Below are 26,879 nucleotides of genomic sequence, written 5' to 3'. Positions count from 1 at the left end.
ACCGAACATTTCCAATATTTCACTTCTGTAGACGAGGCATTGGCTACATAGGTGTAGTTGTTGCTGTCTCGAACCATTGGTTTACCCTTACTTGTGGTCTCAAAGGTTACCAAAGGGTCCTCCATTGTGAGAAAATATGGAGCTGAACTTGTGTCAACTGTTCTGTTTCAAAACAATGAGAAAACTGAAGTTGGGAATTTTCATGGGAAAATTTCCCGTATTTGCAATAAACAGATTTTCATCTTTTTAGAAATTAGAAAATTATGAAAATTATGTCTTAGAATTAGCACCGGCTGCTCCTGTCTTAGGTTCAGCATCAGCTTAGGTTGAGTACAGGATGCTCCCGTTTTAGGGTTGGATTTAGCAGGAGGCGGGTTTAAGCTCATTCTCATATCAGTTCCTTCAGTTGTAGCGGAACACAAGCAAATGTAATTATGGCAAGTGTAACCATTATGGCAAATGTAACTTATGGCAAGTGTGATTTATGGTAAAGGTATTTTGGCAAGTGTAATTATGGCAAAAGTATTATGTAAATGAAACTGAGTCTATACAAGCTGAGCTGAAAACTTTAGAATGGTGGATATCGGGATTAAGGCTTAATCCACTCTTTTTCTTAATTTCGAGATTAAATATTGCTTGTTCTCCTCTCATTTTTAATCTCCAGATTAATTATCCGATCAGGATTAAGGATATCCCATTCTAAAGTTTTCAGCTCTGATAAAAAGGATTTTTTTTAAAATATTCTTTTCCTAGATTTGAAGATTTCGATAAATGTTGAAAATTTTCCCCCAGCTAGTGAATTTAACTTGAAATAAATATTATAAATGAATTTTAAATTAAATTTACAGGAAATTAATTTAAAAATATTTCTTTCGTTGAAAAATTTGTTTATATTTTTAAATAGATTTAAAGGGATGCTGACTTATTTAAAGATAAAAACAACTCACCGAAACCAACGATTTACGAAATGAGACTATTACCTTAAGGCCAGAATTAATAAAACTTATTGTCAAAATAACGTCAAGTTTTGTTAAAAACACTCTTTTTTTGTGTGGATATTATGAACATTTTCTGAAGAATTAACTTGCCAACATTTACATTCCAAGGATAAGGAATAACACCACTTTACAAAAAAAAATTTACAATTCTAGTTACGCATGTCATTAACAGTAATAAAATAACTTTACATTTTTGGGTTCTTTTGGTTAATTTAACATTTTATATTGTCAATTTACAATGCATAAAAAATGTGATTTTGTGATACTGAAAATGTGATTTTGTGATACTGAAAAAGCTCTAAAACACAAATTTTATACATACATCAAAAAATTTAAATCTCATTATTTTGGCCTTTAAACAGAACATGAAAAATATTGGAAATCGAAGGTTATTGGCCTCCAATTTGACCGCCATAAAATACCACTTTTTTCACCCAGACTCGTATATGTAAATCAATAACCTTTAGAGAATCATATTAAATGGAATTATTACAGTAAAAAACCATAAGATTTAGCGATTCTTGTTTTCGACCTTCGGAGGTCTTTACTATTGGAGGTCAAAGTAAAAGTGAAAAAGTGGTATTTTCCCTATTTTTAGAATTTATGGAGTTCAAATTTACAGAATTTTTTTTAAGATCTAGATATTTATTATCTCCGTATATAATTGTTTACATGAGTTAAATAATAAAGTTTTACAACAAACTTCTCTCAGCATCCTATATTGATGAATTTGCTATCCCACGCCTCGCAGAATCCTATATTGATGAAATTGCTATCCCACCCCTTGCAGAATCCTATATTGATGAAATTGCTATCCCACCCCTTGCAGAATCCTATATTGATGAATTTGCTATCCCACTCCTTGCAGAATCCTATATTGATGAAATTGCTATCCCACTCCTTGAAGAATGTTTAATTGATGAATTTGCTATCCCACTCCTTGCAGAATCATTAATTGATGAATTTGCTATCCCACCCCTCGCAGAATCCTATATTGATGAAATTGCTATCCCACCCCTTGCAGAATCCTATATTGATGAACTTGCTATCCCACTTTAAGAATCCTATATTGATGAAATTGCTATCCCACCCTCGTAGAATCTAGTTACAATATATATATTGTATATGAATACATGTATAGCAGGCATATTTATTTGCTTTTTGTTTATCTGCCAATGTTTGTACAATAGATAGGGGAGGGGAGGGGGGTGGTTGACATGTCACCAGTATATAATGAATGATTTACATTACACAAAAGATGAACAGTGTTAATGTTCCGAGCCTTTCATGATCTTTTCGTCAGTTTTTCACAATTTTTTATAAAAAATTAACTATACTCAAATATGATTTTTGACTGAGTTTTTTACTTATTCATGTTCGTTTTTTGTTAAAAACTTGAATCTAAACTTTCGACGTAATAAGATTCAACTGAAAAGTAACATGAATGACATTTTATTAGTTTTTATTTGAAATTTGCAGAAAATTAAAAAATTTAAAAAATTTAAATGTTGAAAGTGCAAAACAATTCTCTTAACATGAGATAAAAATATGTCCAAGGCTATCTAATATGAGTGTTTTTATCATGCTTAATCGCAAAGATTTTAGGCCTTAAAGGGAGTGACCGGATGTGTAAGGTAGTTGAACTGTGTATGCAGTTGTGGAAAACTTCTATCGGATTCATTTGAGACATATTAAACTTTTTAGATCTGTAAATCCTGAGTTTGAGCGCAAATTCGACGTATAAAACTCCTATTTGGGGGGTGGATACGTTTTCAGAATTAGTTTTTTTAAATTATTAAATAACGACAATATAAAACTACAAACGTCATGTATAGGAACATGTTGAGAAAATAAAAATGATCTTATCATCGAAAATAAGTAATATTGTTCAATTATTAGTTTATAATTTCTCATTATTCACAAAGATTTTCTGCAGATTTTCTAGAATTATTATTGAAAAGACGACATTTGAAGAATTTGAAGAAATCTGCGAAAAAATTCAAAGAAAATAAGAAATTCAATATAATAAAGAAAACTAAATAATCGATAAACATAAAAATCAATTTTATAATTACTTATTTTTCTTCTCTAGCTCATATGAGTTGCCACGAAAAAATTGAACCCGATTGGTTCAGCCGTCCTGACTTTTATTGGATATAAACAAACAAACAGAAAAAAAAGGCAAGCGAAGTATATAAATAGATATACAGAGATAAATGATCTATTTGACAACTAGTTACTGTCAGCATATAGTGTAAAATACTGCTAATCTATTTATCTCTCTACTGCATGGGCCCGGAAACTATTTTTAGACAAAAAAAACATAAACACTGGAATACCGGAACACTATTTGCTCTCTACTCTCTACTCTCTACTCTCTACTCTCTACTCTTTACTCTCTACTCTCTAATCTCTACTCTCTACTCTCTACTCTTTACTCTTTATTACTCTCTACTCTCTACTCTCTACTCTCTACTCTCTACTCTCTACTCTCTACTCTCTACTCTCTACTAGATAACTGATTACTCTAAATCTATTTCCTCTCCAGTGCAATGTGAACTTTCATCAGAATTCACTCAGATCATTTATTGGCCAAATCCTACACACATCTTATTCTTAGTAGATAATACAAGTAATTTCTGATGCTCCGTAACCAATTCTATATCTTTATAGTATGGTTTCATATATAAAATGTTATCCATCTTTTAAATTTTACGATAGAATTAGGGAAAAGTTACTTTTGAAAAAAGTTCTGGGAACTTTGTTTTCAAATGAGTTGCAGAGAAATAATTTAGTTGCTTGTCAACTATTTATAAAATTTTTAATTTGAAAATTGAACTGTGTTCCGCCATTTCAAAAACGTTCGAGTTCAAGATTTTGAACACATGTAAAGGATTTCAGTTCTTGTTACAAACTCGAATTTTCCGTTTATCTTTGCAACCTGATGGTGTATACCTTGGATAATTCAAACTTAACAGAGCTGTTTACAGTTTGACATATCACAGATCTGCGACATCTGGTTGCGAAGACAAATAGAGTGGAGGATTCAGATTATCTCCTTTTTATGTTGTCTATTATTTGATGGAAACAGAACTGAAGGTTTTAAATCTTTATCAGACTTTTAGCTTTTAAGGCGCAATTCAGTTCCCATTTTATAGTTATGATCTTAGATTTAAAATTTTCTGAAAAATCTCCTTTTTGGACATCGTACATAAATTAACAAATTTAGGATATCATTGAATTTCCATTTATTTCAGGGCAAAATTTTTAAACTTCGACCGGCCAAAGGTCATGTGAAATACCACAAAAAATTGGACCCGAACGTGTTGTCGACGCTTATTGGGAACAAACAAGACAAAATTTAGTAATTTATTATTAATGATAAAATGTATGTCTATACATAAAAAATAATAAATTTTAAACAAAACATATAGCCAGGAAATTTTTTAAAAATCGATCAAACCAAAAGCTTGAGAAATGATTTTCCATTTTCTTTTCACGAAGAAATGTTTTCACATTTCAAGCTTCTGTGACAGATTTTTCTATAACGGAATTAAAACAGGTTTAAAGGGGTCAGGGGGCAAATACAGGATTTTTTTCGGAGGTCGAGGAAGGGGGGGGGTGGCTTAACTGTTTTAACCTAACAGAGAGAAGGGGCTGAAACNGCCAATCAAAATCGTCTTCAAGCCTCATGTTACTTCTGCCAAGCTCCCCAAATCTGTCTTCCCCTCACGTCCAACAATAACTCTCTTACTTTGTATGTGCAAAAGTGTTTCGCAACTCACACTCAAATAATTGTCAGAAAAAATTATATTTTCATCATTTATCAAACGTACTTAGTTTGTAATTTTGCCAAACTTTTGTCTTCCACTCTTCACTGATAAATAGACAAAAGGTGAAGGTGAAATTTATTCGATACTAATGGTACGACATTGTAACCATATAGCTCCTCTAGCTTTGATTTTATGCATGAGAAAAGCAAATTGATCCAGATTTTCATATATGAAATATGAAACATGTTTACTTTAGTTTAACGTGTAGCTCCTCTAGCTTTGATTTTATGCACAAGCATAAGAAAAGCAAATTGATCCAGATTTTCATATATGAAATATGAAACATGTTTACTTTAGTTTAACGTGTGCATGCTAGAAACTAAAAAGGTCTAATACAGAACTGATGTATCTTGAATTAGTATAGTTACCATCTGCAACATGAATTAGATAGTTACCATCTGCAACATGAATTAGATAGTTACCATCTGCAACATGAATTAGATAGTTACCATCTGCAACATGAATTAGATAGTTACCATCTGCAACATGAATTAGATAGTTACCATCTGCAACATGAATTAGATAGTTACCATCTGCAACATGAATTAGATAGTTACCATCTGCAACATGAATTAGATAGTTACCATCTGCAACATGAATTAGATAGTTACCATCTGCAACATGAATTGAAACTACATATTTTGACATAATTGGTCGTTTGCTTGGAACCTTGCATATACTATTGCCAAACATTTAGCTACGTTTGATAAAATTAACTTTAAGTAAATAATTAAATAAAATAACGTTAATAAACATATTTAGTATATTTTTAACCTAGTTTTTTTATCAACTCACAAATGCGTGAAATCATTCTCAAAAATAAAAAAAACAATGTTTTGCAGAAACTATTCTAAAAAATCAAGATTTTGCAAAAAAATGTTTTAAAAGTTTTGTCAACTCATGTTGCCAGCGGAGAGAGGTAAAAACAATTTATTTATAGAAAACAAATAATCTATAATAATCTATCAAATATTTCGTTTAAAGGAACTGTTCTTGTATTTGAAAATCCCCCACCAAACAGGGCATGCCCGATTTACAAGGGTACCATAAACCGTTATCTTAAACTTAAATACCATTTTAAATTGGTGCACTATGTATACACTATACACTATACACTGCATGAAATTACGTGGTCTTTTTGGAGAGTTCCAATTAACTTTCACAATTAAGACAAATTTTTCTTAAATTTGACATTTGAAAAAAAAAAATTTTCAGTCCTGATAGATTTATTTCCTGTTTCATGTTAAGATGCTATTTTCAAGTCAATGATTATACTAAAAATGAGATAATACAGTGTGTTCCAGGAAACATGACAGTAGCGCTAGACAATTTGAAAGTCGTCTTGTATCTTTTTTAAAGACATTCAGTAGCCAACCTTTTTTTTAGTTTTCACATGTATTTTTCTTATAACAGTATTAATCTAACATATCAAAGAAGACCTTCAGGTCGTCTTGCAACTGTCATGTTTCGTGGGACACCCTGTATGAAGACGATATAAAATATATATAACAATTGAACATTATTTTTTGACATTTGTTTGAGGGTTGAAACAAATGGAAAAAGTAACAAAAATATATAAGTTGAGAAGTTATTCAGAAATGACAAATAATTGTACTGTTAAAAAAAATTCAATTTCTATTGTTTTTCTTGACATGGAAAATAATAAATAACTAAATTTTTGTATTAAAAAATATACCCCGCCCCCCCCCTGCTGAGGTTAAACAGTTGAATGTTACCATGGATGGGGGGGGGATTGATCTGTTTTTAAATAAATTACCAGACATATCAAACCAAATATTATGTCGTTCTTCAATAAAAGAGATATTTTCAAAATCACGTTTAACAACTTGTTAACTGTTATTTTATTACACAGGGTTACACACAAAGGATGAGACTGTAAAGACGACCTGAAACTCTCTAAATCTGACAATTTAGGGGTTAAATTAAGTCTTCTGCCTTCAATATAATCTTTCAATGGCTTATTCAATGATTTGGCTGATGAATGAAGTCTCATCCTTTGTGGGTAACCCTGTATATCAAATAATTATATTAAAGAAGCTAAAGATGGTGTTTTGTATGTCTTCCTAATCAGCAGCCACTTAACTGCTGCAAGGTGAAGTTACCAATTTCTGAAAAATCTTCTGTCAACGCCGTAAGGAAAATTTGAGACCGTTAACGAACGGTAAATACTGTTAAACAATGGATTGTTTAGCTAAGAACGAAGAGCGATAAACACGGGATTTTAGTGACGATTTTTATACCGTTTAGTAAACAATTTTTTTATTTAGTATGATTATGCCTACTACTAGGAAAACTATAATCGTCTGCTAGATTTAAGAATTTGGTTGTTTATATTTTTATTGCATACTGTGTTGTTCTTAATCTATATATAAATTTGGCTTGTCTGTCTGTTTGTCTGTCTGTCTGTCTGTCTGTCTGTTTGTATCCAATAAACGTCAAAACGGCTGAACCGTGGTAAAAACAATTTATTTATAGAAAACAAATAATCTATCAAAAATTTCGTCAATTTTCCTTAAAGGGACTTTCAACATTTTCTTCGTTTAAAGGAACTGTTCTTGTATTTGAAAATCCCCCACCAAACAGGGCATGCCCGATTCACAAGGGTACCCTTTAAACCGTTATCTTATACTTAAATACCATTTTGAACTGGTGCACCCTGTATACACTATACACTATACACTACATGAAATTACGTGGTCTTTTAGGAGAGTTCCAATTAACTTTCACAAATAAGACAAATTTTTCTTAAATTTGACATTTGAAAAAAAATTTTTTTGAGTCCTGATAGATTTATTTCCTGTTTCATGTTAAGATGCTATTTACAAGTCAATGATTAAACTAAAAATGAGATAATACAGGGTTTTCCAGGAAACATGACAGTAGTGCAAGACAATTTCAAAGTCGTCTTGTATTTCTTTTTTTTAAGACATTCAGCCAACCTTTTTTCAGTATTTACATGTTTTTTTCTTATAACAATTTTGATCTAACATATCAAAGACGACCTTTAAGTTGTCTTGCTACTGTCATGTTTCGTGGGACACGCTGTATGAACACGATACAAAATATGCATAACAATTGAATAACATTATTTTTTGACATTTGTTTGAGGGTTGAAACAAATTGAAAAAGTAACAAAAATATATAAGTTAAGAAGTTATTCAGAAATGACAAATAATTGTACTGTTAAAAAAATTCAATTTCTAATGTTTTTCTTGACATGGAAAATAAATAAAATAAATAATAAATAACTATATTTTTGTATTAAAATATACCCCGCCCCCCCCCTGCTGAGGTTAAACAGTTGAATGTTACCATGGATGGGGGGGGGATTGATCTGTTTTTAAATAAATTACCAGACATATCAAACCAAATATTATGTCGTTCTTCAATAAAAGAGATATTTTCAAAATCACGTTTAACAACTTGTTAACTGTTATTTTATTACACAGGGTTACACACAAAGGATGAGACCGTAAAGACGACCTGAAACTCTCTAAATCTGACAATTTTCGGGTTAAATTATGTCTTCTGCCTTCAATATAATCTTTCAATGGCTTACTCAATGATTTTGCAAAGAGAAAGACGTTTACAGTAGTTGGGAAGCAGACAGAATACATTCTGTAAAGTCTCATCCTTTGTGGGTAACCCTGTATATCAAATAATTATATTAAAGAAGCTAAAGATGGTGTTTTGTATGTCTTCCTAATCAGCAGCCACTGCTAACTGAAACAAAATAATATAAAATAAATAGAATTAACAATCTATCAAAAATATTTCTTCGCACAAATTGTTAAATAGGCGTTCCAACAAACTGTAATTAGGGCACAGGCAACGTTCTGTTATCGAAAGTCAATTTTTTTAACATTAACAACAAATTCCAATGACAAATGGCAAATATAGTAAGTTTTAAAATCGTTTACTTACGAAAATACCCGTTCATAAAAAAGAGTGGAAAATAAAACATTTTTTTGCATGTTTTATGCATGAAATAATTGCTAACTGCTGCAAGGTGAAGTTACCAATTTCTGAAAAATCTTCTGTCAACGCCGTAAGGAAAATTTGAGACCGTTAACGAACGGTAAATACTGTTAACCAATGAATTGTTTAGCTAAGAACGAACAGTGTTCCGATACACATGAGAATTTTGATACTGTTTAGTAAATAACTTTTTATTTAGTATGATGATGCATACTACTAGGAAAACTACAGGGTGTCCCAAAAAACATGGGAATTTAGTAACGAATTCGATATGTCTTTGTTATGAATTAGCATTGTAATACCTAAGAGTTTATTTTATGAAAACTGTAAAAGACTGTAAAGATGTGTTTATAATGTCTCCACAAGATGAACAGTGAAAACGGACAAGTTTACCCTGTTTGCATACTGCCTTGCTTTACTATAAATTCCTTGTTTTACTAAGTACAACCGTATGCAGTCAAAACATAAACAAAATGTGAACATAGCAGACGAAACTCTTACAGATTACAGCTTTCTCACCAGGTATCACTATACTAAATCAAAGAATTATTTTAAAGGACGATATCAAATTCGTCCCTGAATATTCCCATGTTTATTGTACACCCTGTATAATCCGTCTGCTAGATTTAAGAATTTGGTTGTTTATGTGTTTATTGCATACTGTGTTGTTCTTAATTCGTGTATACAAACACAGTACAGTTGTTTCTCTTCACTGTTTATTTTGTAGAAATGTTAAAAAACATCATTAAACATTTTGCAGAATAACAAAGCAGTCTTTTACTGTTTACATAAAATATACTCTAACAGTAATCACATATTTTGACCATTGAAATTAGGTGATAAAACGCTTATTCTTTACTAAAACGATTTTGAAGTCGTCTCTTAATTCCCATGTTTAATGGGACACCCTGTACCTAAAAGTTTAAAAACGAACGGTTAGCTTTTTTCACTAATCCTTAATGAACACCTTAGTAAAATGTTTGATTGTGCCCAGTCCAGCCTAGCTGTAAAACGTCGAAATCCAAGGACCAAAATTAGGGCTAGTTGGTTAAACTAGGCATCAAGACAGCTTGCTTGAGGACGCAGTGCAATAATTGGTTCGTTTTTCTAAGACTTTGAATGATTTTGCACCTTTAGAAGTCCCAACAAAATACTTTCCCTGAAAAATAAGGTTCCAACATTTTTAAACTAAAACTTTTATCAAACTACACAAAATTGTTATCCCAGAGAAAATCTTAAGAAAAAAAAAACAAAAAAACATTCGTTTTTGTAAATTTTTTTTATCTGCTCTTAAAGTAAATGTTTAGATTAAACACTTTTGAAATTTTGGAACTTTTTTTAGAATTTTGTGGAACCATTTTAAAGTCTAAAAAATGTTTTAAAAACTTTAAAACTACAAAATGACCTAATTGAATTTATGGAAGAAAATCACCTTTAAAGTCCGTTCGATTAAGACCCCCTACACTGAGTTCACTAAATAATTGATAAATATAAATAAGGTCATAATAATAACAATTTTTTCTTTAAATTGTTTTAAAATAGTTTTTGACTGGAAGATTAGAAATACTTTTCAAAAATAAAATTTAGGAAATTATTTGATTTTCATTGAAAACTTGATAAGAAATTCTACAGAATTAAAATATCTAAAGATGAAATCTAGAAACTGTTTGTTGTGAATATATTACCTTGAAGTTTCCTCATATCTGTTTGAATGTGAATTTGACTCTAGAACAAATATATTTGGTCAATACAAAGTTAGAATTAAAGTTATCAGGCTAATATACGATAGTTTATATACACAGGGTTACCAACGATGGTTTGGTATAAGGCATTTTCCCAATGTATTCTCAAGTGACAATTACCCAAGTGGCAACTTCACAAATATGCAATTTCCCAAGCAGTAACCTTCTGAAGCACCATAATATGTTACCGAGCACTGCAGCTAGGATGGGATAGGGGGCCAAGCGCTGAGGCTAGAACAGGTTATGGGGACAAGCACTGTGACTAAGACAGACTTGGGAAGTTGCTGTTTGGGAAAATGCCTTTGGGAAAGTACTTAACATCAAAGATGAGACTGTAGCTGACGACTTGAAACTTGACTTGAAATTTAGCCACCATAATTTGGAGTTTTGCCTTTCTAAAAGTCTTTTAAAAGAATCCTGATCCAATCAGGGTTCAGCCATGTGTTTGATGTCTATTCTGAACCAATAGAAATTGCATGGCGGTAACATCTATCTTTCTATCTATCTAATTATCTAATTAGAGATAAATCCTTATATCAGCGCTATAACAGTATAAATGGAAATATGTACTTCTACTGAAACAATAGTGAGAATGAGGTTTCCATCTGTTGAGGAAACATTAAATGTAAGAACAGTCTGAATGAACTCTTTAGCTGCATGTAGTGTTTTTAATTGTTTAAGATATTGTTTTGATCGTTTGTTTGCAATTTTTTTCTGTCATGGTCTAAATTTGGCATAGTGTATGAAGCAAATGTTTAGAATAAAAATTTAAAAAACATTTGTTCTTAACACCATTAGGCTGCAAAGATATTGGGATTGTAAAGTTTCAGTTTGTGAAAAAACGTCTTTTCCTTTGAACGAAAAGTGACCATTTTAAAAGTGAGTATCCGTTTTTACTTGACATTTTTTCCGTACGATGGTGGAATTTAGCTTGGTTGTTGGTGCCTTGTTGTTACTCATAATTCATTATTTATGAGATGTTAGTAACAGGGGCATATTCAGGAATTTGTTCAGGGAGGGCTTAAATTTTTTTTATCTTTCCAGGGGGGGGGGCTCAGCACCCGTTGGGGCCTGAAACCCCCCTGAAATCAATAGATTTCCCTGGTCCAGGGGGGGCTTAGCCCCCATAGCCCCCCCCCTGAATACGCCCCTGGTTAGTAGGTTAGAATTATAGTACTAAATGCAACATAATGGAGTTTAATGCCGATTTTACAAAAAAAATTATGTACAGGAATTTATAAATTACCATGTAGTGAACATGCAACTGCATCTTGTCTTGGTATCCGGATAATCTGGGGATTTCTTAAGTCTTGCAACGGGTAATCATTGCAATCCGAACCTAAAAGTAAATGGTGTCCCACGAAACATGTGAGTAGCAAGAAGACTTGCGAGTCGTCTTTGATCTGGGAATTTATTTGTGACTTTCAGTCCTCAACCTAATCTAACATGTATGATTCTTGAAACAAAAACAACGAAATTCTCCTAGTCCTGGCATTTCCCAAATGTGGTCTGCCTTTTTTGTGCTGTCAATATAACCTCAGATATAGAGAATTTCGTTCAGATTTCAATTTTATTAAATAAACCAAAATTATCGAAATTTGAACGAAATTCTTCATATCTCGGGAAATATTGAAAGCACAAAAATTTTGAAACTAAAATATAAATTTGGAATTATTCTTGGCTCTACAGACAGACATTGAACATCTTTAACATAATTTGTATATCAGAAAAAAAATATTTCCTGGAAAAATTGGCCCATTATTTAAATTTGTTTTAAAACCCTCGGCCAATAAACATATGAAATTATTTATGCCAAATGTATTTGCAAATTTATTAAATAAAAAAATCATAAGATGTTTAACAGCTTTAAAATTTTATTATACCAAGCTTCAGCAGAGGTGTGTCTAATAAAAGGCTTTATTTGGCATAGAAAAAAGCGGCCAAGCATTAAGGCAGTATGCCTAAAAATTTAGCCGGTTGGTGTAAAAGTCCATTTTTGGCCAAACGTAACGGAATAAGTTATTTATAGTAACTTTAAAATATTAAGGGCAGTTTAAATTGCACCTTGCGACCGATGGCAGTTTTTTGTTATAAACTGTTACACTTTTAGGTTATGAAACGTTCAAAAACCAATATTTGGCTTGATGTGGTGTCCAATACAGTAGATTCTTGTTTACACTTTCTTTCATGGTTAAAATTTAATCTAATCTAATCTAAGAAAACTAAACGTATTTTAAATTGTTATTCTAAACATTTATTTTGTATAATTACCCTAATTCAAATTTTGACCCTGGCAGAAGCTATATACAAACAACGACCCAAAAACCATCCAAAAACGATGTAAAAACTTTAATAAAGCAAACTTTGAAAAAATACAGTTTTGAATCTTGAAATTTGTTTCTAAAAACGATTAACAGCACCTCTTGCAGGGTAGGTTAAATATATTTGGTTTTCAAAGTTGGTCTAAGGAGTAAGGAGTAAGGAGTAAGGATCGAGTAAGGAGTAAGGAGTATGGAGTAAGGATTAAGGAGTGAGGAGTAAGGAGTAAAGACTGTAGTAAGGAGTAAGGAGTAAGGAGTAAAGAGTAAGGAGTAAAGACTGTAGTAAGGAGTAAGGAGTAAGGAGTAAAGAGTAAGGAGTAAAGACTGTAGTATGGACCTCCCTCCAGCTAAGAATTAGTTGAAAGAAAAGAACCCATTAATCCTTGTGTAAGAGAACAGATATTTTAATCTAATTCTTTTAACAGTTTTAATTTTATCTCTTTTCTGACAGTTTCAATTATTGGAATTAATTATACATTCTTTACTCCAATTATGAACGAAACCAACTATTAATAAATCAAAACTATTTTACAGTATCTAGATAATTGATATTACATATTAAATAATTGATCATTTTTTTATAACAATAAATACACTTGGTTTAAAGGTAAACATATTTTCAAGCGGCCCTTCATTGAGTGCATGTCTGATTCACAACGGTACCCTATAAAGCTCTGTCTGATTCACAACGGTACCCTATAAAGTTCTTTTTGATTCACAACGGTACCCTATAAAGCTCTGTCTGATTTACAACGGTGCCCTATAAAGCTCTGTCTGATATACAACGGTACCCTATAAAGCTCTGTCTGATTCACAACGGTATCCTATAAAGCTCTGTCTGATTCACAACGGTACCCTATAAAGCTCTGTCTGATTCACAACGGTACCCTATAAGCTATGTATGATTCACAACGGTACCCTATAAAGCTTTGTCTGACTCACAACGGTACCCTATACAGCTCTTTCTGATTCACAAAGGTACCCTATAAAGCTCTTTCTGATTCACAACTGTACCCTATAAAGCTCTGTCTGATTTACAACGGTACCCTAAAAGCTATGTATGATTCACAACGGTGCCCTATAAAGCTCTGTCTGGTCAAGCATGAATTAGATATTCCTGTTTTTGCTTTTTGAAAATTGCTCATTTTCTCTGCAAAAATGGCTTGCTCATTCTTGCGTCAGAATCAATGGAGAATTAAATAGAATTAAACACTTGTCAAGCAACAAAAACGTCATTATCTTCCACATTATAAATCAAATTAAGGTTTTAAGGAATCAAAGCATCGTGAATCAGGATTGCCTCTTGAGTACATTACTTAAGCTTGCATCAGCAGTAAATTGTCGTATTAACTGAAAGTTGGGACTTAAGTTGAGATTGCATTATTAAAACACAAAGTTTGTTAAAGAGTAAAGTATTGGAAGTGAACTATATTCTTGAGATTGAAAAGTAAATTAATGAAATAAGTGCAGTTCCTGTTGGTAATTAACAATTCATTTGACATTATAATTCACACCCCTCTTAAACAAACAAAAAAGTTTGATTAAAAACACATTGGATACGACATGTCCCATGTGAAAGGTGGACATCTATTGGACTTATTTTGAACTTTTTTAAAATTTGATCTGGTCCTTCAATTGGCAGTTACTCTTTCTATTTACCTTTGTTAGTCTGTGCTGAGTACATGGTATGTACAGTATCCATACTGGGGTACACAGAGTGTACATGTTCTGTACTGCTCATTCCGAGGATGGATTGTCGTTGGGATTCATCAATAACAGATACAGATGGAATACCCTACAATGTATTATAATATTTTCTAAATTAAATTTAAAATAAATGAATACCATCTTGTGTTTAAAGGGACTGTAAACGTATTTTCTTGTGACCCTCTATTAATAAAAGGGAATTCCCTATTTTCAAACATAGAGAATAGAATATATATTAGAGGGGAATTTCAAGAATCTCTCGGTATGATTTTTTTCAGTCCCTTTCAGCCTGAAAGGGAGTTCAAAGTGTACAAATCATGTAAATGTTCACAAATTATATGCAGTAGAGTACATTAATACAGTATTTTCCCTAGACTATTCATTTCAATTTCGAATTTTTTTAACTGTTAAACAAATTAACTGGAGAGTTGTCAGAAAATAAATAAGAAAACAAAATTAGTTCAGAGAAAAAAGTGGTTCAATAAGTTTAAAATTAAGTGATATTAGGTTTAAATATTATCTCATTAGAGTTTTATTATAGTCTTTATTTTAGCATTAAAGAATAAATGTTTTATTTCCAAATAAGGGTAAAGTAAAATATATAATCTTCCCTTGAACCAAAAACAAACAAAAAAGTAGAATTCACAATGAGAACCATATAGATCAGTTAAACCCTTAAAATGTTAAAATTATCTTATTCAAAATATAAAAAATTAAGATTTAAGATTTATGAAGGAAAAACAGCCATTTTAGGACTTGCTGTACAACAACTCTGAATTTCATATTAAACAATTATTGTTATAAAGCATAAATTATAAAGAATATTTTTCAGTGGAATTTTTCCAAAAAAATGTGAGTTATGTAAGAAAAGGAAGACATGTTATCCAAGAAAATGTGCAGGGAAGATAATAATAAATTTCAGAACCTTTTTATCTACATGCTCAAAATATTTACCTTGAAGATTTAAATTTTAATTTCATGAACCAATATTTTCACAATATTTTTTATGTAAAGATTACAGAATATTTAACTTTTATACCGTCTTTTTATTTCTCACTTAGATTGGAGGTTAACAACGTTAAACCTGGATTTAACGGGACTTTGCTTAGTTCTGAATTTTAAAAATGTCAATTTTACTTTCTAACCATGTTAATTAACAGATTCCAAAAACGAGTTTTTAAAACAGGACAGGGACCAGAAGCGTACAAAAAGATGAGGGGGGGCTCAGCACTCCCCCTGGATTAGTAAAATTATGGTTTCCAGGGGGTTCTCAGGCCCCAACGGGTGCTGACTTATTAACCCCTCCCCTGGAAAGAAAAAACACAATTTATGTCTCGAATATAATATTTGAATCCTGCTTCAGCTCTCAAGCTTCACTAGTCTCTTATGATCCAATTATCAAAAAAATATCATAAAATTAATAAAAATAAACAAAGCAAAATTGAATTTGAAGAAGTATTGATTGAATAGGATTCGAAAAAATCCTTGACAAAATTTTAAAATTGTCTCATAAAACTTTTATCATATCTTGAAAAATTCTTCCATGAAAATGAAAAATATAATGATTGAATATATAATTTTGAATTGCCAAGCTTAATAACACGAACAATAATGTAAAATATTTTTCTCCAGAAAAATAGGTTTCCATCATTTTGCAAATATTTATATGCATGTTTGTATGCATATAAATATCTATAAACCTAAAGTCAGGTCTATTTATTTAGAGATATTGCCGGCCATTATATATTCAGGAGAGGCAGTACCTGCATATATTCATATCAATGAATATATAAACTATTCTCAACTTAAACAAACAGGTTGAGAACATACCCACAGACAAATAGAGATAAATGTATTCTGAGGCAGGATCTAGAGAATTTGAACCGGTTCCAATTGAGCACTGGCTAAAATCTCGAAACACTTACTAAAATTTCCAGCTGAACCAACCATGTTTAATCTGCGTCTCATGTTTGAACCCCGCAAATTCTTTAAATTTTCCTGAGAGCTGAGAACTCTTGAATTATGGATATCGAGATCAATGCTTGATCTCGCTCTGTTGTTAATCTACAGATTAATCTAATTTTTTCGCGAATCAGAAGTCGGGGAATTTTGCGTTCAACCAATAATAGAACAGAGATTCTGAAATCCAAAATCAAGAGATTAAGCGTATTTTGCGAACAATTCAATAGTGATAAAAAATCCAGAGATCGGGGTTTTGGGTATCCACCACAAAAGTTTCCAGCTCAGAGGATATTCGAGTTAGATCTGTACGTAGGACGCAATTTTAATAGATGAAAAAAATCATATTTGCGAATTTAAAACTTTTCCCGCCAAATTATAATTTTCATTTTTTGCATAAAATTCAATTCAACATTTAAAAATTTTTTGTATAATTTTCAAGGATGTTCAAGTGAGCCTAGTGAACGAATAAAATCATAAATATTGCTCTGATGTTAAAAGCGACGATGCTTTATCAATGATAAGAATCAACTGCAAGTAAAGTCATATATTCGCCAAATATTTATGATTTATATTCCTCTCAGAAACTGTAGTACACTCCTTTACAAATAGGGTTTCGAATCGGAACTCCGTTGCGCAAAATTGCGTGCAATTGTTCTCGAATTGCTTGAAAATTGTGCGGAATTGCGCGGAAATGCAAGGAGTCACAAGTCAAGTGCGTTGCAAACCCTAATTGCAAACAAAGTTTTTGTAAAAACTGAGTTAGGAACTTTTGAATCTATAATCGTTTCATAAAGCACTATTATTCATTAGTCCGATGAATTAAAGGGAGTGTTCGCGAAAAATAAAAGGTTTTATAGGCTTAAATCGAATTTAATTCGATCTTTATCTCTACCAATTTTACTTCTATCTGTCACGTCTATATGGAGAATACGTTTAATAACATAGGAACACCCAAGAGAGCGTAGCGTCCATACAAATTCACGTGGTTGTATATTTCAACTCAGATCGTAAAGAATTCAAATAAATTTAAGACCAATCATATTCATTCAGATATTATAATAAACCACAATTAATTACTTTTTGTACATTGTAAAAATAAGTTGTTTTCATTTCTTCAAATTAAAAGTTCGGGAAGCTAATACATTTCATTAATGGTTTGGGGTTATATTTCTTTATTGCTAGGATTTTTATTCAATCAATTTAAAAACAAGGAAATTCCATTTCTTTTGATATTATTCATGATTCTATTTCTATAAATTTATATATTTCAATACCAGGTTAAACCCTAAACAAGCATGCAGGGTGGAGAATTTGGTATTATTTTTAAAAATAATAATAGATATTTGGTAGTTCTCAAATTAAAAAAAAATAAAATTTAGAAAATGATCTGGCCTTTTAAAATGGACCTCCTTTGACACCAAAGCTTTATTTCTAGAATTGCTAGAGGTTATCTCTAGAAACCCGACAGTATGTTTAGTGTTAAGATTGTGTCTAATGTTGTAGCATAGATGTCGATAGAAGACACAAAGACAGTATTGCAGCCAAGGGAGGAACAAGTTAAATGGATTGTTCAAACTAACTTTGTTAAAACATGTAGACTGTAGTTTAAATACAGTTTCAAACACTGTTTTCAAAACTTTATATTCAGCTTTATATTTACTTAATAATTTGATTTAAAGGGAGGGGTCACAAAAAATGAGAAAATTGGAAGTTTACGAAAATAAAAGTGAAAAGTATGGATTTGGACTGTTTAACATTCTATCCGATGTTTCAGTGATTTATATAAAATATCTTCAGCATGTTCACAAAATTAATTCATAATCAAATGTAGATCCTTCACATGTTTTTTAAAATCTAAATGACTCTAATGGTTTCATGTTAATAGTTGATGAATAACAGAGTAATATGAAGAGTAATATTGAATTAAGTTAAAAAAAAACTTTCTTAAGTTCCAACTTTCTGGCAAAATTTTCTTCTAATCATATTATTTTTATTAGTTTAACAACCATTTACCATAACACAATTTTAAGTGATATTTAAGATGGAAAACACAATTGTAAGTGACATTTAAGATGAAAAACACAATTTGAAGTAACATTTAAGATGAAAAGCACAATTTTAAGTGACATTAAAGATGAAAAACACTATTTTAAGTGACATTAAAGATGAAAAACACTATTTTAAGTGACATTAAAGATGAAAAATACTATTTTAAGTGACATTTAAGATGAAAAACACAATTTTAAGTAACATTAAAGATAAAAACACAATGAATCCCAATTCACAAGAGTACCTTTCCACTGACTATTAAGGAAAGAAGTCAGAATGTATATCTCTTAAATGTTGTATATAAAATCGTAATATTTGTGTGTAAAGTAGCGTACTGTGTGCAGGGACGGATACAGGGTTTAAGTTAGGGGGTGCTAGATTTATATCGAAACCAAAAAATCTAGATTAAGGAAGAAAAAGACTCGCCGCAGGAGAACATTTTTTGACTTAAAAGACTCAAACAGAGTCAAAATTAATGACTAAAGACTAAAAACTAGATTCTTGACTTATCACACATATTAAGATAGATTTTTTTTCATGTTTTGCACTAGGGTTTTTTCCCCTTAAGTGTTATTGAGAAGCTATTCTGAAAATTTCAGGGGGGTGCGAAGGTCCTGCCGCCCCCCCCCCTGTATCCGCCCCTGCCTGTGTGAACTCATCACGGTGACGTCACATTTATTCCTGGAAAATCTAGAATATTCTTTGTTCAAAAATTCATTGTGAATATTCACATTCTGCCAGTTGCCAAACCTGGATATATTTACAGTCATTAAAAGGGAGTGACCGGCAATGTAAGGTAGTTGAACTGAGTATGCAGTGTTGTGGAAAACTTCTATCGGATTCATTTGAGACATATTAAACTTTTTAAATCTGTAAATCGTGAGTTTGAGCGCAACTTTGACGTTCAAAACTCCTACTTTGGGGGTGGATACGTTTTCAGAATTAGTTTTTTTAAATTATTAAATAACGACGACATGAAATGTAAAAAAAGTTCTTCAATAAACTACAGACGTCATGTATAGGAACATGTTGAGAAAATAAAAATTAATCTTATCATCGAAAATAAGTAATATTGTTCAATCATTAGTCTCTATTTTCTCATTATTCACAAAGATTTTCGCAGATTTTCTAGAATTATTATTGAAAAGACGACATTTGAAGAATTTGAAGAAATCTGCGAATAAATTCAAAGAAGATAAGAAATTCAATATAATAATGAAAACGAAATTATCGATTTTAGCATTGATTTATTGACAAATTTCTTTTGAGAAATATGTTCCTAGCCAACCAATTAGATTACTGTATAATTTTTACTTTATTTTTCGTTGTCAACTACCTTACATAGCCGGTTACTCCCTTTAAATATAAAATAGCTTGCAAAGAAATTGTTCAAAAATTACAGAAATAGGGAAAAGTTTGACATTCATGATCAGCTTTCTGACCAGACTAACCAGAGTGAGCAGCATTCGGTTTCTTCAATTTGAAATCAAACGTGTTTTGGTCTTTAATTCAATAATCTTTTACCTTACGGAGTTGTTTATTCTATACATTTTCATTCAAAATGCATATGCCGACAAAAAAGTATAAAAAATTGTGTTTAATGGGTCAAACTGTTATTGAAAGTAAAAGCTTTCTGGAATATTGACAGAACCGTGAGCCGACATTGTTTAAAGGTTACGTTATGTGAACCAGGGTTTATAAAAATGGAAGGTCATTTACAGCATTTAACCCTATCTCTGCTGGGGTACTTGAAAACCAGGATATGCTGGTAACAATCTATACCATATTATTCTGTTTGTATTTACAGATTAAAAGTATATGTTGTTATAGTGTATAGTGTCTACACATACCCTGATCATTAATACAGTACTATACTGATACACACACCCGTCTTCATTATATTCACATTCTAATATATACACACACAGTACACACTAGTTGTCTAGTGTCGTACTTTCACAGATTCAGCAATTCTTATACTTGGTCCAGACCTATACCTATAAGATAATTTATTCTATCATTTATTTTATATAAAAAGGTTAAATGAATATAAAGATAAGAGAGGGCCGTGGAAAATAAGATTAGAAATCAAAGTATGATAAAATAAAATAAAAAATCGTTAATAAACTAAATTATACAATTAAACTTACCCTTCTTCTTCTGTACAGTTTCCAGCCACAGATTAGATTTAAAACTGCACAGACAGATGTACAGCACACAGCTATCCCCATGTACAGAAACATCTACAAATATGGTAACGTACACTTGACAACTATATGTACAAATGTTCAGAAATATCTGAAATGTACAGCAAACAACTATGCACATGTACAGCCTTATCAAGCAGTATATGAATGCAGTGCACAAGTAATAGCTTTACATAGTACAAAGTACAAAGTATTGTACTGTCTTGTTTTGTACATTATACATTGTAACAACATATGAATGATAAATGTTAAAGAGTCAAATGCTTTTCCTAAGTCAAAATGTGAAACCTTTAGACTGCAGGATTTCCCAAAGAAATTGAGTTTTTGCAACAAACTCACATTGTCTAACCCCTATAGCTTCGCAACCTGATGGTGTAACCCTTCGATATTTCAAACTTAGAATATTTGATCTAATAGAATTAAAAGTTTGAAATATCAAAGGTCCAGGAGAATGGGTTGCTAAGTAATAGAATTAGAAAGTCCGAGTTTGTTGCAAATACTCATTTCAACAGTACCCTTAACATGTTAATCTGATCAATAATGTGGAAGATATCGTCGTATTGTCAGCTTGAAAAGTATCGAATTCGTATAAACAAAATTTAAGTTTTTGTCAGATTATACTTATTACCTGATCATCAGTAATAAGTATATCTGACAAATCGGAAATTTTCCTCTATAAATGGAATGTAAAATCTCATTCAGGCAAATACAAGAATTAACATGTAGAAAATACAAGGTATTCTGTAAGTATTTTGGTGTTAAAGCTTGGGGATTATCCTACATGCATGGGACCCCCTGTACTGAATATTTTGAACACAGCAAATAAAAATCAATGCATGGTGCAAAAACTTTTCCCGAAAACAGAAACTAAAAATAATTTTCAGGGAGACAGCTGATAATGCTTTTGTAAATTTTAAACCTAATTCTTCTCTAAATGGGGGAGGGGCAGGGGGTAAATACACTTTATAAACATTTTCTTAACTTTCTTCGCAATAGACACCGAATTTTGTTGTTCATCATAACAATCAGTTCAAATATCACAAAAGCACCAACCTTGTTTTGTTTGTTTTCAATATTCTCTTGTTGAATTATTAGGTTTGGAGTATCAAGGTCCACCGCAGAGCCTAACATTGGTTTAAACTCGATAATCAAAATTAATTAATTTCTAGATGAATTAAAAAAAATATTCCTGTAGCCAAACTTTAATATCGTTGATTTATTGTCTATTTTGTTTCCAAAAAGAATGTAATACTAAAATTTTAAGCCCAGACTTAAATAAAAAAATAAAAGTAGAATCCATGCATTTTAATTCATAATAATTTTAAACTTCTTTTTCAAAAATACTCGTTTACTTCAGATGTAAAGATAATTGAAAGTTGACATTGTCATTTTTCTAAGTCGTCTTCTTATCAATTAATTAATCATACCCTCGTCCTTGGTGAGAAGAGGTAAACGGAAAGTTTCTTTTACCGTTGATGCCTTCATGTAAACTCTCTTACTTGAACCTACATTATTTCAATTTAATGAGACTGTCAACGAAAAGTTTTCAGATATTTCGCGTTCGCCATTTTTCTTTCTGAAGATCATTATTTCGTAACAGTTTTTAATAGGATAATTATAATTTTACCTTTACTATTCACTGCGTAAATACTTGCTACAAACCTAAAAGAAAAAAGAAATATAATAATAATAATAATAATCGAAATGTATTTTGGTTAATATATGTTAAATACACAAAACAGAAATTAGACTAATATATTACTAATATATTTGGTTAAATTAGACTAATATATTACTACTATATTTGGTTAAATTAGACTAATATATTACTAATATATTTGGTTAAATAGTCAATATTGTTTATTGTTGAAAGAAACTAAACACTTGACTCAAACTCTTTACAACTTGATTGTGTAAACTTTTAATATTTTATTATTATTATGAAAAACTAGCTAAAATGCCCGGCGTCGCCCGTGGAATTGAATTTTTTTTTTTTTTAATTTCAATCTTGAAACAAAAAACTTTTTTTAGCCTATATTTCCCCGTTGTGCACAAAGGTTCCCTCAAAAATATCAGCCAATTTGGTTTAGTCGTTTGGCCAGCTATAGCTAAAATATTAATTGAGCGAAGAGATTTATTATTTAGAAGATTAAATCTCTACATCAGGTTGCAAAGATATAACGACTAGAAAATTCGAGTTTGAGTTCCTTCGTTTTCACCTGGTTCCAGGTTCCAGATTATAGAGGGTGAATATAGGTTCCTCATTGCTGAGATTTCTAAACATTCTTCCTAGTTTAGGTTCAGGATGAGGCCCCTCCTCACCCTCACCCCCTGACTCATCTGCGGGGTCAGAGAGTACATGGTCATCTGCATCATGTGGGTCAATAGAATACAGTTCACAAACATACTTCTAAGAAAAAAATTACCATATTTTATAAAACAATAATGTTGAACTGTATTGGTTGATTTTCAAGATACAGGAGAAACTATTTAGTTTACAACAACAACACATACACATGATAATGCTTAAATGTCGTTTTCCACAATAAAGCTTGAATGTTGTTTTCCACAATAAAGCTTGAATGTTGTTTTTCTATTCCACAATTTTTATGGGTCCCACTGTAAGTGAACAATCTCCTACCTGCTTTATACCCCCATCATACCCTGGTGTGCAGGCAATATTAATCTAGAAATATATAAATATATATATATTTATATTAAATTCATAAAGTTTCATAAAATTAAACAATGCATTCAAAATTATTAGCATTTCACATTTTATTACAGGGAGTCCCAGGAAACATGACAGTAGCAAGACGAATTGAAGGTCGTCTTTGATCCTCGATATAATTTGGAAAATTAAGAATCACATAATACTTCTAGTCTTGGCATTTCCCAAATGTGGTCTGGTCTGGAATTTTGTTCAGATTTCGACAATTTTGGTTTTATAAAATATAAGTGAAATCTGGACGCAATTCTCCCGTAATATAGACACTAGACAGCACAAAAAAAAAGAAAACACATTTTGGAAATGCCAGGACTAGGAGAATTTCGTGATTTACACGAATGAATTTAAAGTATTAAGACGACTTTAAAGTCGTCTTAGAACTGTTATGTTTCGTGGGACAACCTTTATATTGTGTAGCAATGTTGCAGTAAACAATGGAATTATGCATTATATATGGTTTTATGTTAAGATAAATAAATCGTATTGTTAATTTTGTTTTATGGAAATTTTTAGCTTGTTTTGTGTAAAAGAAAGTTGAAAAATTGAATATTTCGAGATTTTTTGCTATTTTAGAACAATATTTGGAAACATTGTCAAAACTTGGAAAAAAGGAAAATCAAATGATTGAAGAATACTTTAGAGTAAAAATGCGTACAAAAAAATAAACGAGTAAGCTCTAATAGGCCTTTAAGTCTCAAAAAAAACTTTTCTGAAATGATTATCAAAAACTGAATTTTGCTGCTCAATGTTAGAGAAGGTAAAGTGACAAAAAGAGAAAATATGATTTTCTGTTATGAACAAATGTTAATGAACACTGTTAAAGATGTTTAATAAAATAATATTCTAGTGCTTTTAAAAAAAGTCTTTTTTGGTAATAAGTAGAGAGAGAAATTTGAAATAAATCAGTGGTTTTGAAGAATTGAGTGCAATCAACTTAAAAAATCTGTGCAACCGACCTATAGTAGGTCGGATACACTAACTTTTTTGTGCATCCGTCCTACAAAAGTTGTGTATAAAACCTAAGTTGTGCATCCGACCTACAAAAGTTGTGCATCCGACCTAATAAAGATGTCATTCGACCTACTAAAGTTGTGCATCTGACCTACTAAAGTTGGGCATCCGACCTACTAAAGTTGGGCATCCGACCTACAAATTGTGAATCTGACCTACTAAATCTGTGCATCCGACCTTCAAGAAGTGTGCATCTGACCTACACAAGTTATGAATCCGACCTAGAAAAAGTGTGCATCTGACCTACAAAATAGCTGTGCGTCCGACCTACAAAAGTTGTTCATTCGACATACAAAATATGTGCATCCGACTTGCAAGAAGTGTGCATCCGACCTAGAAAAAGTGTGCATCTGACCTACAAAATCTGTGCATCCGACCTACAAAAGTTGTTCATCCGACCTACAAAATCATGTGCATCCGACTTACAAAAAGTGTGCATTTGACCTACAAAATCTACAAAAGTTGCAGTTCATCCGACATACAAAATCTGTGCATCCGACCTGCAAAAAGTGTGCATCCGATCTATTTAAACCGCAACATATATCTTTATGGGAGCACTGTCAACTACATACTGACAATATCTGCAGTTCCTGCGAAGTCCTGATTCACAAAATCTAATGTATATCCGACCTACAGCTGTCGTAGGTCCGATGTTGCGTAGGTCCGAATTATCGTAGGACGGAAGTACTGTAGGACAGAAGTAACATTACCGGTTAAAGATAACAATTGCTGCAAAAATCTGTCGTCTTCGATCAGTTTAGCATGGTTAGAATCCGATTTAAAATGTTTAAAATGTCTGAAGTTTCTGCTTTACCTGACGTGGGTCTGGGTCCAAAACAGAACAGTTTATAGGTTGAGCAGGGGGACCTACAAGTATCAATTAAAACATCATTTCAATGGATCATCTTCGTTATGTGACGTGGGGGGGGGGAGTGCAGAAGTAAACAAACGCCACCCAAACGTGTTTTGCGGCATGCGCACTCCTAAATTGGTAATCAGAAATAAAAAGTTAACAATAAACCGATTTTTTCATTAACAGACGTCAATATGGTCTTATTTCTAAGAAATAAGCGATTTAATGTTACGCCTTTTTGTCTGATTACCTATTGAGGTGGTGGAGATTACCAATTGAAGAGCGCGCATGCCGCAAAACATGTTTGGGTGGCGGTGATTACCTATTGAGGACTATCTGCACTCCCCCCCTGATATGACGTTCCACTAGCTAATTTACAACGGTGCATTGTACACCTTAATAAAACACCTGCAGGGGAATTATCGTCTTTGTTCGTTATATTTTGAAATTAAAAAAGAAAAAAGTTTTAAAACATTTTTCTTATTTGTAATTGATAATTTACGATAAAATAGTCAAGAAGTAAGACTGACGATATTCATGTCTTAGTTTTACGATAAAAGTTAAAAAGGTACTGCAGTTGTGAATAAGAATACGCTAATTTCAGATTATTCAACATACTCAGACACTATCCTTTTAATATTTGTCTTATTTTAGTCTTTGCTGTGAGAACAGTGGTGGCATAAGTTTCTACCAAGATATACGAGTCCATTAAATGTTTGAAAAAGTTCTTTGATCAAATTGTTTAGTTTCTTCACAGCTCGGAGTTTCTGTCTCGAGGGGGCCTGGTTTTAGAACTTGTAGAAATGACAGAGAATACTACTTTTAGTTAAAAACTATTCATTTAGTGTAAAATGTATTTTTATATGAATATATACATGTTTTTGCACTACAAGTAAGGAAAACTGCAAAACTTAATAGACTGAATAAGGTACAAAGTGTCCAATATCATATTGGATTATCTCCAACCTTTAACGTCAAAATACGCACACAATACTCAAAAAACCTGGTATTTTCTGCAAGAACATTATTGAATTAAAAAAAAAAATTATGCATTTAAAAAAATTCCTAATTCGTCCCTTTAATCTTAATTTAGAACTAGAAACGATTTAACATAATTCCATAAAGTCTACGATTAATTATGCAAAAGTTCGACTCTGAAAGAAGAGAAAAGCGTAAAAAGCCTGCACGAAGCAGAATCAAGTTTTTCATTAACAAACGATTTAGAAAATTCTTCAGGAATTTATCTCTGCAAGAGTAAAATTTTACATAGTGTAGTAAAATCAATCTTTTATAGAAATCCGTTTTGAAATATATAAAACTTATCAGATTTTGTTGGAGTTTCCTGAATGTAATTAATAAACGGAAATGAACGATTAACCCTATTCCTGCTGGGGGGGGGGGTCAATTTGACCCCCCCTGTAGTTTTTTTACATAACTCAAAAAGTATTGGTCTTAGGCTGTTGAAATTT

General features: G+C 31.6%; 1 protein-coding gene across 1 annotated transcript in view; it reads right to left on the bottom strand.

Annotated features, from left to right (window-relative positions):
• Window positions 1-7,627: 7,627 nt before the first annotated feature.
• The window catches only part of LOC111709655 (uncharacterized), a 47,339-nt gene continuing 28,087 nt past the window's right edge, over window positions 7,628-26,879 (bottom strand). Inside the window, exons 13-24 of the mRNA XM_023483438.1 lie at window positions 25,372-25,424; window positions 23,460-23,504; window positions 23,038-23,228; window positions 22,446-22,480; window positions 22,246-22,323; window positions 21,872-21,942; window positions 20,762-20,854; window positions 14,553-14,688; window positions 11,819-11,911; window positions 10,516-10,555; window positions 10,263-10,303; window positions 7,628-8,575 (exon numbers count right to left, since the gene is read on the bottom strand). Of these exons, the coding sequence (XP_023339206.1) occupies window positions 8,559-8,575; window positions 10,263-10,303; window positions 10,516-10,555; window positions 11,819-11,911; window positions 14,553-14,688; window positions 20,762-20,854; window positions 21,872-21,942; window positions 22,246-22,323; window positions 22,446-22,480; window positions 23,038-23,228; window positions 23,460-23,504; window positions 25,372-25,424 (893 nt within the window). The 3' untranslated portion in view covers window positions 7,628-8,558. The remainder of the gene's footprint in view (window positions 8,576-10,262; window positions 10,304-10,515; window positions 10,556-11,818; window positions 11,912-14,552; window positions 14,689-20,761; window positions 20,855-21,871; window positions 21,943-22,245; window positions 22,324-22,445; window positions 22,481-23,037; window positions 23,229-23,459; window positions 23,505-25,371; window positions 25,425-26,879) is intronic.

The sequence above is a fragment of the Eurytemora carolleeae genome, unplaced genomic scaffold, assembly GCF_000591075.1.
Source record: "Eurytemora carolleeae unplaced genomic scaffold, Eaff_2.0 scaffold59, whole genome shotgun sequence".
NCBI classification, from domain to species: Eukaryota; Metazoa; Arthropoda; class Copepoda; order Calanoida; family Temoridae; genus Eurytemora; species Eurytemora carolleeae.
The sequence above is the reverse complement of the archived record's forward strand: the minus strand, read 5'-3'. Positions and strand labels throughout refer to the sequence as shown.